We start from the raw sequence: 18,920 nt of genomic DNA on the forward strand, positions 1-18,920 counted from the left end.
ATCCTTTCTCTAGTCCTCATTCTAGTACTTCCTGAAGAGTAAGGATCTTGCAAGCAGCTATTCATGCAGTGTACAGTACTACTGGGATGGTTTGGAGCCATCTTCTAGAACTGAAGCATTTGCAAGGATTTGCAATATCTCCCCACCAGATGTGACAGCTTGCACATTAAAGTATCATTCTCAGAAACAGATTTGGTCTACTACATTATGTTCACAATCGGAATCAAAGTAGATTAGAGAAGAAGGATAATTAAGTTTTAATGATAGACAGCAATCAAAATTGTGCAAATACCCCAGAAATCAGTTTCAATAAAGACTGATTGATTAACATGAAGTGGTTAGTTAAAAAACAAAACAAAAAAAACCCACCTCAAAAACTGTTGTGTAGAGTAAGTGAATGATAGTAAAAATATGAAAAAACTGTCTTTGTAAAATTATTCATGGTTTGTTTGGCAGGCAAGTACCATTGGTATATTGAACTAACATCCTGGCTACAATTCAGTGGCAGGGTTTTTCATATATTTGTGGGTTTTTAACTCGTTCTTAAAAAACAGGAATGCAATTCATTATGGACAGAACATTTCTCAAAATATTATAAAGGAATGTAAAACTTAAAGGGACCTCAAGGGGTCAGATAGTCCATTTTCTTTATCAGAGAAAAGAGTTATGAGAAAGGTACGTATCCTCCCTGACAGAAGTAGGAAACTCCATGACCTCTCCCTCTTGCTAAAACACTGCGATAATATCTTATTTAAATTATCTCTGCTGCAAATCAGAATAAACTCTGCCTTTTCCTTTTTCCAACTGATGTAAAAAACAACTGGTAATGGTCCTTTCAGTAAACAGCTCTTGTCAGTTTAGTTGTCTTTTTTCTAGGCTAAAAAGCCTTGCTCCTTCCATCTTTCCTCAAAGACCATAGTCTTCATCTTATCCTTCTTACAGTACTTGCACATTAATATACTGATAGACGTAAAACATACTCAGAGATAGATATATAGATATACACACAGTTCTCCTCTTCCTCTGAAGTCTACAAGAACATAAGTCTGCTTTACACAACTGCCAATTAAAGAGCAGTTTCCAAGTTAAACAGTAATGGAATTTTTATTAGTAGCAACAAGTAAAAAAAGACAAAGTTATTGAAATGCTGCAAGCAAAGCACAACAGCTATCAATAAACCCAACAGCATTTCATCAGTTCCACAAAGCATTATGGGAAACCATTTGTTGCTCTGCATGCGTATATAATCCTGCTATTATTTCACATAGCAGAGCTAGTTAATTAATGAAATCACTTCTCCACCCATAAACTTTGGCTAAACCTTCCCTCTCCGGTCCGCTCTTCCGTAGTATACAGTGCAATACAGGCTTCTGCTATAGAAAATGTCTACCCTAGCGGTATTCATTTTAACCAGACACATATCATTAAATTATCGCTCAAATACCAAATTTGCAACTTTTTAAATTAAAAATGCTCCCAGAGGCAAAGGCTTTCCTATTTACAGTCACAGCAGTAAGCCAGCACATAGCTTCATAACTCTTTTACTGGCAGCCTGCTATATTACCAATGCTCTAATTCACAAAGATAGCAACAAATAATGATTGTTGCAAGACACTTCTCATCAATTTAGCCAATTCAAATGTCTCCAAAAACTAATGGATAACAACATATGAACACTTCTGTCTTTTTGTAATTAGTTAAAATAGAGAAAGATGTGAAGCAATGTAAAAATAATTATAAAGTTATTTCAAGGTTAGTTTTCCTCATGGTCCCAATTCATCCAAGAAGAGAGTAAAACAGGGAGTTCCATGTTCACATGAAATTATTCAAAACCTACAAGGCTCAATGGGTTGCAGTTTCTGAACTTGATTAAATCTACAGAAATCAATAACCTTATCACAAACACTGCTCTGTCAGGTTGTCCTAAGCTGTCTGAAGAGATTTGGAAGTAGAACAGAACCACACCTGTAAGCAGGATGTAAAAAACAAGAGATTCACAAGATATGGGACAGGGAAGGTTACACAAGACACCACCTCCTCCACAAAATTGCATGCCCAACACGCCACCTCACTCCACAGTCCATTATTTTTGAAGTTACATAAACACAAATCCATGAAGGAAGGGACAATATTACTATAAAGACACATGGTAACAACCCCTATGTTTAGCCTCCTTTACACTTTCCATAAGGAAAAAAACCCACAAACATCAATCACTGTAAGAGTATATAACATTTCATTTCAGTACTGCACCAGAACAAGATCCACTGAACACAAAAACTACTGTTCTGTCAGGCTGCTGTCTTGTCACCACTACTTCAAGACAGCAGTTCACACCTTTTCTTCTCTAGCTTTGACTTTCCTGGCAACATTCTCAACAAATGCAATATCCTGAGCAAATCAGATACAGAGTAAGACTGACAGCACAGGGTTCCCTCCCCATCCCCCTCTTTTTTTATTTTGTTTTGGTTTTAGTAACTGCAGCATTAATAGGAGTCAGAAAACCCACCAGCAAGAAGTGCATTTCCTTCATTGCTTAAATAATGCATGTGGATTCAACATGGTCACAAAAAGAGTTCATCAGCTACTGTACTGGAGCTTCTCTGGCTCCACAGCAATTATGTGATTTAGTGAGTTGAACTGGCAGAAAATTAATTAATGTTTTAGCTGCTCAAACAGGCTTTCTGCAGAGCTGGAGATGCCAATTCCAATTGGCCAATACTGATAATCACAAAGTTATTTTTCGCATTAGAAGAATCCCTTTGCCCGTTATAACAACATTCACAGCCCTACTATTATTTGAAACTTCACAAAATCAAGCTCACCACATACAATTATAAACCAGACCAATGCTGTATTTCATCAATACGGAAAGGAAAAAAAAAAAAAAAAAAAAAAAAAGAAAAGAAAATCAGCCACACTGTCAAGGAACCTAAAGTCCGGCCAAATTAATTAAAACCCAAGAAAACCTACCTCCAGAATCAAAGCAACCATTTACCCTACCTACCATATAAGCATTCTCAATTTAAAGAGAAATATCAAAGTTACGGCAAAGATACCTTTTAAAAACGGGGTTTAAAGTATACTGCAACCTGCATAACCATAAGTTGTTTTCAGATATCAGTTGCTAGTCCAGAACTTGTAGGAAAATTTTGCTATTTTGGTGAAACTTGCTAATCCTAAAATGTTTAGTTCTTTTTGGTGACCACCTGATAAATTGCTTATACCAACTTGGAATATTTTCAAGTGCTTACATAAGTTTGCTCAGTTCAGCTGAGCTTAAATCAGACATTCGTTTCTTAGACTGAAAAAATGAATCATGTGCTTTATCTGCAATCATTTAATTAGCACTTAATTAACATTTGTCTGCTCACACTTCTATGGTACATTCTCAACTATTTTTCCTCTGTAGTTGCTCCCGTAACAGTAGATTTCTATCAAGGACAAAACAGCCCGTGGTTGTAACAAATCAGCAGATTAAAATAACCTTAGGTTCTCAACAGAGTCACTTCAAATTACCTTGCAAAGAAAGCAATGCTAGCAAACAAGGTACCTATTAGGAAAAGTTTCCAGCATATATTCTAGCAGTCATTTCTGTATTTGATCTAATAGAAAAGACTGCTGTAGAAAAGTCTATTTGCAAAAGCAGACGGGGTAGTTTCTGAACAACCATTTCTGTAACTCAGCAAAACACAACCAAGAAAAGTCTTACTAACGTTATTATGGAAAATTATTTGCCCAACAGATTTCTGTTTGCAAGACTACTTAGCTTATATACGTAAACCTGGAAGTACAATAGATATAATGCATACTTGTATTAATTTTCACTTACCTGGATCAACTAAAGCTTTATTAAATATTTCTTTAAGTTTTCTACTCTTCACATTCCTGCCTTGTGCAAGATTACGATACATCTCATAGCCTATTATCATCACACCTCCTTCATCTTGCCAACGCTGGAGCATATAGCTTCTCTCTTGAGGACGTTTCACAGTTGCTAGTTCACAGACCTTTCAAAGGGGGAAAAATATGCTTGAATTTCTCTTAAAATACTGAAGCATTAGCGTAACTTTTAAATACCTAAAACTTATTAATGCAAGTAGATTTTTCACATACTTAAAGTGCACTCCTTAGCCTATATTTTGAGTGGTGGAGCTTCCCAGCTATGTAAACCATTATTTCAGTTTTAAGAACTCTTTTTAAGCCTTATACCTCTAGTTTCTCGTCATCTTCTAGACCTTCTTGCCATTTTTCAAACTCATTCAGCCAGTTCAAGGCAGTGTTCAGTGGACACACTACCAGAGCTGTCCGAAAATCCAGCTTGTCACACAGCAAGACTGTGTGAAGAAAACTTACTACCTGCAAGAGGGAAAAACAGACAAAATGCCAAATAAAACACTGAGCATTAAACACTAGGAAAGAAACATACAAATATATGTTCACATCTAGAACTTACCAACAACAGCCTTGCTCAAACATTCTTTTTCTGTTTGTTAAACAACTCCCTGCTTAAAAATTAATACACATGTATTTTGAAGTCATACACTTACTACTCTGTGTTACATGGCTGCATACATGCTTCACATTCTGAGATACAGGCAGTTTTGAATTGTGGCAGATAGGTGAACAATTTCATATATAAGGAACTCTCCCTTTACATTTCACCAATCATTTTCATAAACTAAAAATTTCTATTGGGTCATTTTTAAGCTTTCTCTCAAGACTCGCCCCAAACTTTAAGCAAGTTCACCTCTCTGGACTTCATAAAGGCATCAAGTTTCTTGAAAGTAAACTTCAGTCTTAAATCAAGGTTTTCCACATTTTTTTCAACTTATTGGCAAATTCTCTCAAAAGAGCTCTAAGGCTGGTTATTGAAATGCTTTCCAAGTATTCACTCTGTAGCCAGACTAGCTATATGTTGCAGATGGTAACACCTCCTTGAGGCCTGGGAAAAAACCAAAAACTTAAACCTTTTGGTGTCACTCTGTGTTTCTCCGCTGGGCTGCCTGCTTTTGAGCAGGAGCAAATAAACACAGGACTAGAGGTAACCTGTAAAAACCCAGGAGCAGAAGAATTAGTGATCCCATGGCAGCTCCAGCTCTCACACCAGACTTTTAATGGCGAAGACTGCCCTCTAATCCATATAACTGTACAACACCCGGAAAGTTCCTTCCGGATCAAACCCTGGTATCTGGCAACTCCGATTTAATACACCGTTTAAAGTAATTTCAAAGTGCATAACTATGCTTGCAACACTGGGCAACACACTGCTTTCGGATACTGCAATACAAAAGGAATTACTAGTGGTTTTGTAAACAAGACAAAAGCTTCTCATGTTCATGCAAAAACTACCCATGAAGACTAATCACAGAAGTCCTATGTCCTGGACAGCCAGCGAGTCCCGAATTGCCTTATTTCCCTGATACTTTAATGACATTCCTCTCTGCAGTTTGCAAAGTCTGCTAAAACTTATTGCTGATTTAGCTCTTTTAAGAGCTAAACAACAAATGGCATTACAGATTACAATAGAAGGACTGGCAAATGACCACGTACGGAAAAAACCAACTACCTAAGCTACAAACACTGGCTGTAAAAATACTTGATACATATTTCTAACTGTGGCTTTCTTTGATTATCAAGAAGTTACAGCCAAAACGAATGTCACAAACACATCTGGATCACATACAAAAATACCTTCTGCTGCAAAGTATTTCACCAAAGTATATAGTGTATAAAGTGTAAGTACACAAAGTCACCTAGACTGCATTGCTACATTAAACCACAACAGTTCTGCAAGACACTGCAAATCTTCAGTAAAAGGCACAATTAACTCCTGAAGTACCATAACACCTAAGCTAGAATTAAGCATGTAATAATGTACTCTTCAAAGGTGATTTTTCAAAGCATGTATGGAAGTCCTCTTCTATAGGACTGTAGATTGTCAAAATATCGTGCCTGTCACCCCAACTTCCATAAGCAAAGCAGAGCTATATACGCTGCAGCTGAAGTTCTTAAAAATGTACTGTCCACATACTGTGCACTGCAAACAACCAAGATTGCAGCTTGTTTTACGTGAACAGTACATACAGTGAATGACCGCAGTCCCTCTGATCATCCACAGCTCTGTGTTACTCAAAAAACCCCCTGTAACCCCATGAAAACCCCCAAAATCAGAAAACCACAAAAAACAAGCTTCCCTTGAGTCCCTCGAGCCTGTTGTTTGCAGAGGAATCTAGGGGATCTAAAGAATCTGAAGATGTTACACCAGCCTAAGCTCTCCATGACTATATCCTGCAATTCGCAGGTCAGGAAAGAAGATTTTCAGGATCAGAAAGTCCTAAATAAAATTTGTCTGAATTAGGTCAGAGGAGGGCAGGATTAGGTATTTCTCATGTAACTTCACTTTTTGAAGAACCCTGGGTAGCAATGGTTTAGAAGGAAGACACAAGAATACGGAAGCCATCTGACCCAGTAAGGCACAGCTAACGCTATCAAAGAGTAACAGATACCTCCTGCTAGAATGTCGCCGCAGATTTTCTCTTGGAGAGTATTTCAAGTCCCTAAAAATAATAATGGAAGACTTCAAGCCAAGCCAAGTCTGCTATCTAGCAGCGTCCAGGTGTGCTGACTCTGGCAAAGCAGATGCGAGTACCACAGAGAGTAAAAACTACTGAGAGACCTCATTCCAAACACACAGGCGTCAAAGACTAACTGCTTGTTCAACAGGATCTTACAGCATTCTCTTTGCTAAGTGACTAACAAGGTCATAACACCTGACTGGTGTCACTTGCAGAGTACGCATCTAGCTACAGCACAAAAACGTTGAGACATCTTTCATACAGCTTGGAATTTCACTGTGTTGATATACTGACCTCTCTACGAATGAACAGATCTTGAGCCTTCAGGGCAAGTGATAGGGCTTCCCAATCCAATGGGGAAGCTTCTACCACAACTGACCAAGATGAGAGAGGATGGTGAAATGGCATTTCCTCACAGACGCTTTTGAGGATCCCATCCTCACTGTAGGAAGAAAATAACCTCTTTGAGAACCATCATCACCATGCTACAGAGACTGCACTCCAGGGAATGAGTAAAGTGCATCCATATTTGGAGCATGTGAAGAAAGAATTTAGAACGAAGTGTTGCACAAAAGCTGGCTGCTAACGTGATCTAGACGTCCCAGTCACTAACTCACCAGAGCACTAGGCAGATCTGTCAAATGACTTGGCACAGCAAGGCCCTGACTGATCCCGAGTTGAAATAAATTCTGATGTCTGCAGAAGCTGCAAGTTGATTTCTAATGATTCAGCTCGAGGCAGAGATCAAAAAGGTTCACAGTAATTCATTTCACTAGCCAGTTGTCCTGATAAAGATACAGGAGTATCTCCCTCCTCCAGACATGAGGAAACATAGCATCAACGAAGGCCAACAACAGGGAGACCAAAGTGGCCCTGCTTTTCTGAGGGCCTCTTCAAGCACAGATAAGGTTGTTATCCTCCTTTCTTCTTAGGGAGTTCTCAATAATTTCCCTTTCTCTTTCCCAGAATCAGAGGGAAAGGTTTTTCTGTCAAATGACTTCTGCTAAAGGAATTCTTGGGAAAAGAGCAGGCAGCAGAGCCGCAAGATGGGCAACTGACCCCAGTTCTTTGCTCATAGCATTTATGGTGATGCTACATCTGGCTATATGCAAAACCAAAATTTATGAAGACAGATAGATACTTGGAAACAAGTGAACACAAAAGAAATTCAACACTCCTGACTACCCTGAAAAGGTTCTAGCACAAATACTGAGATGCAGGGAATTCAAGAAAATTGTTTTTGATCTTTTCACCTCTTTTGAAGGTCAAAGGCATAAGCTTCTCCTGAGGCCTGCAATGATTAGAAGAGGCCCAAGAAAAAGAGCTATGAGCACTGCTTTAAAGCAACTGCTTCGATGATCAGTTTCAGAAGAAATATTTTAAAATGGTGATTGAGCTTCAGATTTTAAAGACTAATAGAAATGTTAAGTCGTTCACTATGCAACTTTTAACATGGCAGAAGAGCCACTTGTATCAAACCAAGAAATATGAAAATTTTTTTTAAGAAATGCGACAATATTCTGTTTTAAAGATTTTTCCAAAGCAGTCTTCAGCAGTGTAAAGGAGAAGGAACATGCACTGAAGTGACAACGAAGGCTTGAACCTGAAGATCTCAGGAAGCAAAGAATTGTGAAGCCAAAGAAAAGAAATAAAGAAGTGAAAAAGAGGTTGAAAGTATGTCCTATAGTTAACTGCCAAGGCAATGAAAGTTTCTGGTCTTAACCATTTGTGATGCACAACAGCCCAAAAATATAAATGTACTTACAGTCAATTACTGAAATAGAAAACAAACGTCCCTTGTCCCTCAACCTGGAAGAGTCTACACTGTAGCAAAATATTGTTTATATTAAAACACAAAGCATCTGACTTTAGACACTAGAAGTCTGGCACAAAAAAACCCAAAACAAAAACCAAACCCTTGATAAACCTCTACTTTATCAATGCAACAAATAAATTGATAAATCACTGAGGAGAATAAACAGCTTAAGCAGCAACGTATGAATGCGGAAGACAGTAAAAAACAAAACCTGCTTAAGATTATTAAACTGTCTTAGAAACATAGGTTCCTGAAGCATGTCTGCTACTGGCTGTATTTTCTTGTTCTGAGTTGAGAGGGAGCTACATATCACTTACAATTAGCTATGACCTTTTCACATGAGTATCAATGATTACCTAATTTAAATTTATGTATTTTAAAAGCAGAGAAAGCACGAGCGTGTATCAGAATTTTCACAGCTGTACACTATGAAACACAACTTCTTTCTCAAGACTTCTTTACAAAATGTTTTCCTCCAGCAACCCTCATCGAGTCACTGCCTAGGAAACAGTAAGTTTTACTATGTTCTGAAAGACATTAAAATGGACTTTTGCTGGATCAGCTTTTGGGAGCAAGCTACAGACCAGAAAACAAGATGACTTTTGTTTCTTACCTGTAACGTTTTCCCCAGACCCATACAGTGAGCAAGAATGCATCCAGAACCAGGAGATGTCTTTGTTTTTTTTACAGATTCACAACAGCAATCCCACATGAACTGAACACCTGAAGAAAATTATTTAAAATTTTCTTATTAAACATTCATTTTATTAAAGTTCACCTGATAAGAGATAGGTGTGATCACTGTAAGATCATTATAACTCTTAGAAAAGCAGTGCTCAGGATAATTATTGATTCATTTCTCTCCAATGGGTTGTACGTGGGATGATCTTTGTCTTGAACTTAATTATATTCACAGTTTTCACTGAAGATGTGGCAACTGGGTTAGAAAATATTACTGTGCAGACTGCAGATGACTGCAATCTTGGGGATAAGGAAGAAAAGAGGAGACAGAACGAAAAGTGGCAAGGAATTCATGAAAAGACTAAAAAGATCTTGGTAAATAAGCAAAATTATCTGAAACCAACTAGAAGAAATTCTGCCAAGACAGATCAGATGTGAAGTTCTATGCTTGAAGAGGAAAAAAAATCAAGTAAGGACTGTGACAGCTGAGAAAGCAAAGGAAATATATGATACATAACAGAACACATTAACAACATGAGGGTCTGCTGGGTGATTTTTTTTGTTCTTTGCAATATTTACTGGGGAGTTGTATTCTACCATGCTATACTCAGCACAGATGAGGCTTCAACTTGACTGCTGTGCCTGGTTCAGGGCACCTCCCATTAAGAGTTGAAGCAAGTCCAGAAGTTTCTTACTAAAATGGAAAGGTTGTAGATTGTGAACTTTGAGGAACATTTAAAGTAACAGAATAAGCTGTGAAGAAAATTATGATTGGTTATTCTCCTTTTCTCCTTCTTCACTAGAAACAGAATAGGAAAGAAGCTGGCTTGATTTGCAGTCACGTCAAGTATCAGAAAAAAAAATTCTGTTGAGAAAAACAGGAAAATACTGCAAGGTTTTTAAATCTTCACTGAAAACTGTAAAAAGTGAATGTACTAATTCCTCAATAGAATAGGTAAACATATATGTGATTCTGCCTCTGTGTGGAGAATTAGATAATCTTGAGGACCCTTCCAACTTTACATTTCTAAGGTTCTTTGCTTGTAAAACTGACTTATGTATTGCTGATCTCATTTACTTTTGTTCGGATGTTCCAAAAATAAAGCATTAAATCTGGCATTCTGGCATTTGCCTGCCAAGGAATTTTTCTTATTACTCTACTTCAGGTTGCATAAGGTGCTGTGCCCCAGTGGAGGGGGGGCAAAGGGGGGAAGGTAAAATTTAAAACTCTCTTTCCTTACCATCTACTTGGTGTGGTTTCAGTCTGGTAACTATATTCCTGTGAACCTGAACTAACGGTTCTTTGGTTTCTTCATCTTCATCTAAAACCAGCTTAGTTGTAATGGGACATTTCAGAGGTGAAGCATCTTCTATCTCTATCACCTATAAGCAGAAACAGGGCATCACAGGAACACTCCACATGTGAATAATAGCAAGCATTTGACAGACACTAGCTTTAGCAAAATTGCAAGTAAGAGAAACCTTAAATTCTTTACTATGCATCACAACTTACATTGGGAGAGTGCTTTTCCCCATGGAAAGTAAAGCAGTAGGCAATTGAAACAGCTTTCTAAAGATCTCAGGAGTCTTAAATAAAACTTAGTGTTAACTAACAAGAAACTACAAATAAAACTTGTGGCTTACAAGGCTACATATGTACTTTTAAAATTACTTATCAAATTAAACTGAGGTAGAACTATGTCATCTTAAACATCATCAACTACTCAACTTCCTAGCATTCTGCAAAGAAAACAGAACATACCTCTCTCAATTTCTCTCTCTCCCGTTCTCTTTCTGCTATACGTTTTCTTCTTTCTTCTTCTTCTTTAAGTGCATTTTGTGTTTCCGTTCTAAGCTTATCATCTTTAATAATTTTCCTTATTTTCTTCCTGCCTTTTCCAGGAGATTTTGAATCATCATTGTCCTCATCCTCAGAATTACTCTATTACAAATTAAATAAATCAAGTATTAGCAGGAAAATTATGGCATAGACCATCAAATCCTTTATTTTTAGACAAGCTCCCAAAAACTTTTATATACTCAGGTGGAGTTTAGCTCGTAAGAAAAAAGATAATTTTTTTAGAAAACAAATTAGCCAACATGACTGTGCTGATTTTGGCTGGGATAGAATTAATTTTCTTCATAGTAGCAGGTATGGGCCTATGTTTTGGATTTGTGCTGAAAACAGTGTTGATAATGCAGAGATGTTGTAGTTATTGCTGAGCAGTGCTTACACAGAGTCAAGCCCTCTTCTGCTTATTGCCCTGTTCCACCAGCAAGGAGACTGGGGGTGCACAAGGAGCTGGGAGGGGACACAGCCAGGACAGCTGACCCCAACTGATCAAAGGGATATTCCAGACCATACGATGCAATGCTCAGCATATAAAGCTGAGGGAAGAAGGAGGAAACGGGACATTCAGAGTGATAGCATTTTGTCTTCCCATGTAATCATTAGGTGTGATGGAGCCCTGCTTTCGGGGAGATGGCTGAACACCTGCCTGCCGATGGGAAGTAGGAAATGAACTCCTTGGTTTGCTTTGCTTTGCGGCTGTGCATGCAGCTTTTGCCTTACCTGTTAAACTATCTTTATCTCAACCCACGAGTTTTCTCGCTTTTACTCTTCTGATTCTCTCCCCCATCCCACCAGCAGGGAAAGTGAGCGAGCAGCTGTGCGGTGCTTAGTTGCTGGCTAGGGTTAAACTATGACAGTCCTTTTTGGCACCCAACGTGGGGCTCAAAGAGTTCGAGATAACGACCTATTTGATTGGAATTTGCTAGATCGAATTTATAGCTGTTATTGCTGTTTAGCTATTAACTGACAGGCTCCTGTGCTTGCCTCACCATATATTAGAGTCTAGTGCTCATTAGTGGATGCTTTTTGCTTTTGCTGCTTGCTGTAGTTCTTATCATCTTACTCTGCTGTGCCTGGGAACATTTTGATAACAGCAATGCCGATACGCCTGGGCTGGCAGATGGCCAGGGTATCACTGCTGTTTCTGTGCTGCTGTACTGGACAGGATGGAACTCCAGTGTGAACTCAAGACGAAGGCACTGTGACCTGTGGATGAGTCCACAGGGGAGGAGGACACCCCAAAGCATCAGCAGCCCTGGATAAGCCCATGCCACAGCAGGTACATCTCGAAGTGTCTGTGGCCGTAGTTATGTCTCTGCCACAGCAGGTATACCTTTGAAGGGATTGTGGCCCAAGCGCAAGTCCATGCTGGAGAAGGTACACCTTGAAGCATCTGTGGCTGTGGATAAGCCTGTGCTGCAGCAGGTATACCCCTGAAGAGACTGTGGCACACAGATAAGGCTCCACATGGAGCAGGTAGAACCCTAAGGGACTGCAGTCTGTGGATAAGTCCAAGCCAGAGCAGGGGCAAGGGGAGGAGTTCATTGCAATGTCAAACCCTATAATCTGACCCAAAAGGACTGGGGTGGAGACTGTAATGGATCTACCTTTAAATTGTTGTAACCCATGATTTGAGTTGCATGTTGTAAGAATTACTATAGCAGGAGTCTGTTAGTCATGGACTAAACTAACTCAATGGGCATTTTGTGGACATTTTAAAGACATTTTCTAGGGGTGGTCCATAGACTAAGGGAATGATTACCTGTGTATTGCATCAAATGATTGGAAGGAGGGTGGCAGTTAACGGTGGTGGTGGTTTTACAAATTTTAGCACTGAACTAACACTGAGAAAAGCTATAATTTTGTACCGTACTTTGTACAAAGCTGTTTGAGATACCCAAGTCCCTAAGCAGTTGGCAGAAGAGACAGGAACTCCTTCTCCCATTTATTAATTCAAAACACAATATAGTACCTTATTGTTGTTTTCACTTGAAGAATCCTCTTGAACCTTTATTCGCCTTCGTTTCTTTTTCTGTTTGTAACTCCGCTGGTTTTCTTCTGCCTCAGCTTTCTTGGCAGATCTAGGAAAAAAAAAAAAGGCAGTATTACTGATTAACAGTAATAATTAATTGCCTCACTGAAAAACAATGATTAAAAAAAGTACATGAACTTCATTGCTGATTAACAGAATATATACTCCTTTTGTGCAATCAGGGGTTTACTTCCAAATTCCTTCCTTTCCCTCAACTCACTGGACACACATAGCAACAGTCTAATTCTGAAGAATCTCAGAATTGTTAAGTATTAGTCTTCTACTGCAATCCACCGTTCCTCAATTGACATTGACATATTTGGCATAAAAATGCTCATTTTTTGTTAATTTTTTTTTCATACTGGCTCATCCAATTGCTGCATACCACACACTGTGATAAAAATTCAAAATTCTCACATTTGCTACGAAGTTAATTTGCAGATATCAAATTATACACAAGTATCATCAAAGGTTGTTAAGGACTGATCCAAAGTCATTAACATTTACTGTCTCACTGCCTAAGCTGCACTATTAAAAACCAAAAACCAAACACAGGATAAGCATAGTTAAGTTTTATTTATACCTTGTTCTTGGTCGTTGGTCATCTTCAGATTCACTGACTTCTTCACTAACTGCAGATTCATGAAACTCGGAGTCATTTGAATCATCGCTGCTGACTTTAAAAATAAAGTATGATTTCAAGTTAAATATTATTGCAAAGTTAGTACCATTACATATCTTCTAATTATACAACAAACTGTTTAAGATCAACAAGCACTGTAAAAATTCATTTCAGGCAGTACGGGAGACATTAAACATACTAGTAAGAAGCAACAGGAATATAAGGAGTACAGAGTAGAAAAGCTTAACAGGTAAGCACTAGCTGAGTCCTAACAGATACTATATTATGCCAACAAGACTTGAGGTCTTTATGTATGAATATATCTAAGTATTGTTTACAAGCAAATGACAGAAAGCATTATATTAGAAAGCATCACATTTCAAAGACAGTGGGTGAGGAGGAGAGAACACAACGGGGAACAGTACAGAACTTCAGAAAACAGAAGATGATTTTTAGTTAAACAGAAGCTTTTGTTTCAAATGTTTCAGATGTAGTTTTATAATCATACTTCACCCAAACAACCCTTATTTACTGACAACATATGCAATTATATTACTGTATTTATGGCTTGAAGTTTCTTCAGGTAATGCCAGTTTAAAACTGACTCAAAAGACAATTAAAAATACACCTAAACTAGCAGCATTAGGTAATACTTCCATAACTACTTTTAGGAGCTATCACTGGCATTTATAGGTAATTAAGACCAGCATGCCATTTAGCACCTTTATAATTTCAGTTTGACCTTGAACACAGTGGAAAGCTTAACTGTTTTATGAAGAACAAGGCTTAAAACAAAGACTGTTTTACATACATGGGGAAATGTAGTATTTAGCCCAAAGGGCTAAGAACCGGTGAGCTGAAATAAAGTATAGCGTTCTACTTGAGACTACTGAGCTTAAAAGACTTACACGACAGAATCCTGAGAATTAGTCTGACTGAATCTTATTTACACATTGCCACTGTAATTTACAATTACTTTTCTTGAAAGAAATATTTTTGGTAGAGTTGTAATTCCATGAGGGAGGAAAAGCATGAATATACATTCAGATAAAAATGAGTGTTTTCATGAAAAAAAAAAACGATAAACAAATGCACTGCATCTTTTAGTCTGTGAAACACCGTAAAAGATGGCTAGCATTAGTGCAAAACTAAGAACAGGAAAGTACTGTGCACCCTTACTCCCACTGGCCACAAAACACTTTCAACATCTACAGCGACCAACGTGGCAGTAAGCATTTATCTTTACTACCGCTCCCCTCCTCTGCTTAAAATGATTAAGTGCAAGGGGCTGACAGATTCTTTGTTCTTGCATGCAACAATGAAAAATCAAAGTCAAGCATCATTTCACAGTGCCATCTGGTGTTCAACTGAAGTTTGCAACATTTAACTACCAGGATGGAGAAATTTCTGATGCACAGGGCCTACTAACAGTCCAAGTTAAAGACAGAAATTACATAAAGGACAAGACTGATTTTCACAAATTAGATATACTGGGCTTGCCTCTGTTATTTAAGATTAATATTCTAAGAGTCAACAAGATTAATCCAATTCAGAGGACACATAAGTGGAGAGAGCTGCATTTGTATTCAACATTTTAAATAAAACTATCTACCAAACGCAGATAAGAAAATTCTAGATTTAATACACAAGGAAGTTTATACAGAGATTTTAAACTTACAGAGTTTCAGATCTCCATTCTGACATGCTTTGGACTTCCTTTACAGAAGCAAGTACTTTTTGTGACAAAAAAACATTTTGATTACGTACCTTTCCTTCTATTTCTGCGCTTCCCTTCTTTTTTGTCTTTTGGTTTCACCTTTTTTTCTTCACCAGATTCTCCATCACTCACTGTCAGCTTGTGCCTCAGCAGTCTGTGTCTGTATCTAGGCTTCTTTGATTCTTCTTCTTCTTCTGAATCCGATTCAGAATTATCCTCCTTATCATTTTCTTCTGTCAGAGATAAGTCAGTACAACATGCACAGTGGTCATTTTTTTCTTACTTAAATTTGGCAAGAATTAAAATCTAAATTAATTTAGGCTAAATTATGTGCTTTTCCAGGAAAGTATGGGAAACAACATACCATTGTTCCCTTTAAGTATTTTACGCTGCCTGAACACTTGACATGTCTGTTCCAATGACTGTATGTGTTAGTCAAATCTCTCACATGTATTTGCATGTCTTACAGTTCTGGATAGATCATTCCTCACAAATCCTTAGGACTTCTGAATTGGTTACAAAAATCATACTATTATTAACAAAAAAATACCCTCACAGAAGAGTAAAAGATGATAATCCTCATGATCATGTATATCAGCATCTATTTGGCAACTACCTATCAATGACATTTTTTTATTGAAACTGAAGAAACTTTAATAATTATAATTTTCCCAAGTGACCTTTGAAATTATGACAGGTGCTACAGCACCACTTTTTTTCCAGATGCTTTTTGGTGCTCACCATCATCTCCTGTGTTTTCATTTTGCTTTCCAGTTTTCTTTTTTCCTTCATCCGATTCATCATCTGAAGATGCATCCTCATCAGAGGAAAGATTGGCTTTGATTTCTTCTAAAAGCATTTTCTTGGCAATTCTTTGAAGTAAAACAGAAAAAACTATTTATTCCATTGTTCAAGTAAATCTATGAACGATAAGTGTAATCCTATACCATTCAGAAAAAAAAGGGCTGAAAGCTGAACAAAAAAAAGACACATGATGAAAAGTCACTGTGGTAACAGTATGTATCAGCAAAAATATCATGTTAAATGTAACATGTTAACTTGCTTTTAGAAAGCAAATCCATATAATGCTTTTTAAAGAAGTCTCATGCTTTACAGCAAGCCTGGAGATGGCTATAAAATGTATAAACTTAAATATTTAATTTTATTCATGGTCTATTTGGACAGACTCTTGTCACTTCTGGGATAGGCACCTATATGAATTTGAACTGTAACAAGAACGTGAAGATGCTGCAGACCAAATTCTAATACTCAAATTATTCCCCCCCTAATGGTTATCATGCTTACTTGATTTAAATCAATGAGATTTATTTCCTGAGGCACTGAATCTACTTGACTAGTGTATATATACAACACTTACAGTTTTTAAAACAGAGTATTACTGAATGCATGTTTTAATCAAGAAGATTACTGCAATATGCATTATCTCACAGGTTAAAAAAAATAATAAATTATTACCCTGCCTCTACATAGCTTGCCTTCAGCTACATTACCATTCTAATTGCCTGAGCCCACCCTACTGCAAAAGAGATGCTGTAGTAATTGAAGTAACTCATGATGTCTCAAGACGAACTGACATCAAGTGCCTCAGGAAAAAAACACCCCACACTGATTCCCACATATCACTACCAGCACTTGCCTTATAGCAACTATAGCAAAAAAATATACGTGTATATACACATACACACAAAAAAGTTTTATCAAACACTCTAGGACCTGAAATTCAAAGAAAAATGATGATCTTATTTCCTGTTCCACAAGCTGTTTGCTCAGCTTCTCTCAGTTTCAATTCAGCACAATAATGTTTTCAGCTAACATACAAGAAGTTACTATGGAAAAATGATTTCTTTACATGCTGTTGCAACATAAAAAAAAAATCTTACGTGAATCTCTCCAAGGCAAAATATAAAATGGTATGTCAAAAGCAGAGGAATAGTGGACTTATCTGAGAACTCGTACTTCCAGGGGAAAAAAAATCCTGAAAGAATGAAACCAGGCCTTCCCCATACAAATATCAGAAATACTATGGTTTTCATTCCATCCATCAATTTTAAATGAAAGACCTTTTTGCTACGTCAAATCTGGTCTGTCTTGCTTTTCAGGAGAATTAATGTATACTGTATGCACATAGTTCAGAATGGGAAAGTTTTTATACCAGTCAAAACAATAGTTCAAAACCCATGAAACTCAACCACAATCTAGGCTTCTCTTGGAAATGGCAAAGGAACAGTGATCTCTTAAGTACAGCTTCTAACAGATTAGAAAATTAAATTGTTACTTCTATGTAGCACTATAAAATAGGTTTTAAAGAATCTGTATTTCATTTTTCAGCAGGTAACGTGTCCCTAAAACAAAGGAACTTTTCAAAGGAAATCTTCCCAAGGCAACTTTCCTAACATTTCATACAGTATTTTCTATTTTTTGAGTGGTAGTATATTTTCCAAAAAGATTCTAATGCTAATGTATATTCAGTTATTATTAAAAGATGGAAATAAAATGGTTTAGATCTAAGATTGCTCAGTGAGTCACAGACTATCCCTCAGCATCCAAAACACCCCCTCCGTCCCGCCTTGAAAAATAGCTTGCAAGGAAATAGCTGATTAAAACTTTAAAATGCAGTACTCTTGGTAAGCTTTAATTCCATATATATCACCAGATCACAGTGTGAACCCAACGAAAACTTACTAAAGTCCATAGATAAGTAACATCCTCTTCCAAATGATTTCTAGATTAGGTCCTTCCAGAGGATTTGGAAAAGGGGCTTAGGGTTTTTTGTTGGTTTTGTTTGTTTGTTGTTTTAAACCCCACCACATCATGTGTAACAGCAACAGAAATTAAGACTATATTTCTTCCATCTCTTAATGGTCAGAACTTTTTCTTCAAAATGCAACTGATTGGAATATCACAGGTTGGCTTCTCTTTAAAAGCTTTTAACATGAATTATTAACCTTGAATTCTACTCCAGGAAATAAAGACAGCAGTAGTTTGGCTACTTTTCTTATTTAAAAAATTTACAACATTATCAGCAAAGTTTTGCTTCAGAAGAGAAAAAGAAGTAGAAACACTAAAAAGAACTGCAAAATTTTAAAATTCAGTCCTGAAAGTACTGCCTAGTAATACTGCCTTTCACTTATTTTGGATTGTCCTCAACTGCATTAGCAAAACTAATACAAATTGTACATGGATAACAATACTTACCTTTCATACAAGTCACCTTTAAAAATTTACTTATATATTTGTAAACAAAGGTTAACTTTCATTTTTAACAAAAGAATACATACATTTTTATTTGTTCTTTTATGAAATATATTTTGGATGGGTGGGGAACAAATGTGGCATTCACCTAAAAATACCATGCCCATAAACAGAAGATGCTGTTATTTTCCTACTAATCATCATCATAACCACCAATCAGATTGGGCAAACTTATTAGTTTCTAATTAGTTATAATAATATTGATTAGTAAGTTACTGCTTTTATACTCGGAGACAGAAAATTAGAGATATTTTTTAGCTAGGATAGAGATTCAACCACTTTGAATCCAACTGAGATGGAACTCTTTGCTTAGTGAAAAAAGCTACATTCTCTTCAATGTGTTCTACTG

General features: G+C 37.1%; 1 protein-coding gene across 5 annotated transcripts in view; it reads right to left on the reverse strand.

Moving 5' to 3' along the window:
• ATRX (ATRX chromatin remodeler) overlaps positions 1–18,920 on the reverse strand; it is an 88,443-nt gene that overhangs the window by 32,090 nt on the left and 37,433 nt on the right. For all 5 annotated transcript variants that reach the window (XM_049827605.1, XM_049827606.1, XM_049827603.1 and 2 more), the window contains 9 exons: positions 16,040–16,170; positions 15,349–15,531; positions 13,543–13,636; positions 12,900–13,008; positions 10,838–11,017; positions 10,317–10,458; positions 9,008–9,117; positions 4,213–4,359; positions 3,833–4,010 (listed from right to left, as the gene is read on the reverse strand). In XM_049827605.1, coding sequence (XP_049683562.1) covers positions 3,833–4,010; positions 4,213–4,359; positions 9,008–9,117; positions 10,317–10,458; positions 10,838–11,017; positions 12,900–13,008; positions 13,543–13,636; positions 15,349–15,531; positions 16,040–16,170 — 1,274 coding nt within the window. The remainder of the gene's footprint in view (positions 1–3,832; positions 4,011–4,212; positions 4,360–9,007; positions 9,118–10,316; positions 10,459–10,837; positions 11,018–12,899; positions 13,009–13,542; positions 13,637–15,348; positions 15,532–16,039; positions 16,171–18,920) is intronic.

The sequence above is a fragment of the Accipiter gentilis genome, chromosome 24 (assembly GCF_929443795.1).
Source record: "Accipiter gentilis chromosome 24, bAccGen1.1, whole genome shotgun sequence".
NCBI classification, from domain to species: domain Eukaryota; kingdom Metazoa; phylum Chordata; class Aves; order Accipitriformes; family Accipitridae; genus Astur; species Astur gentilis.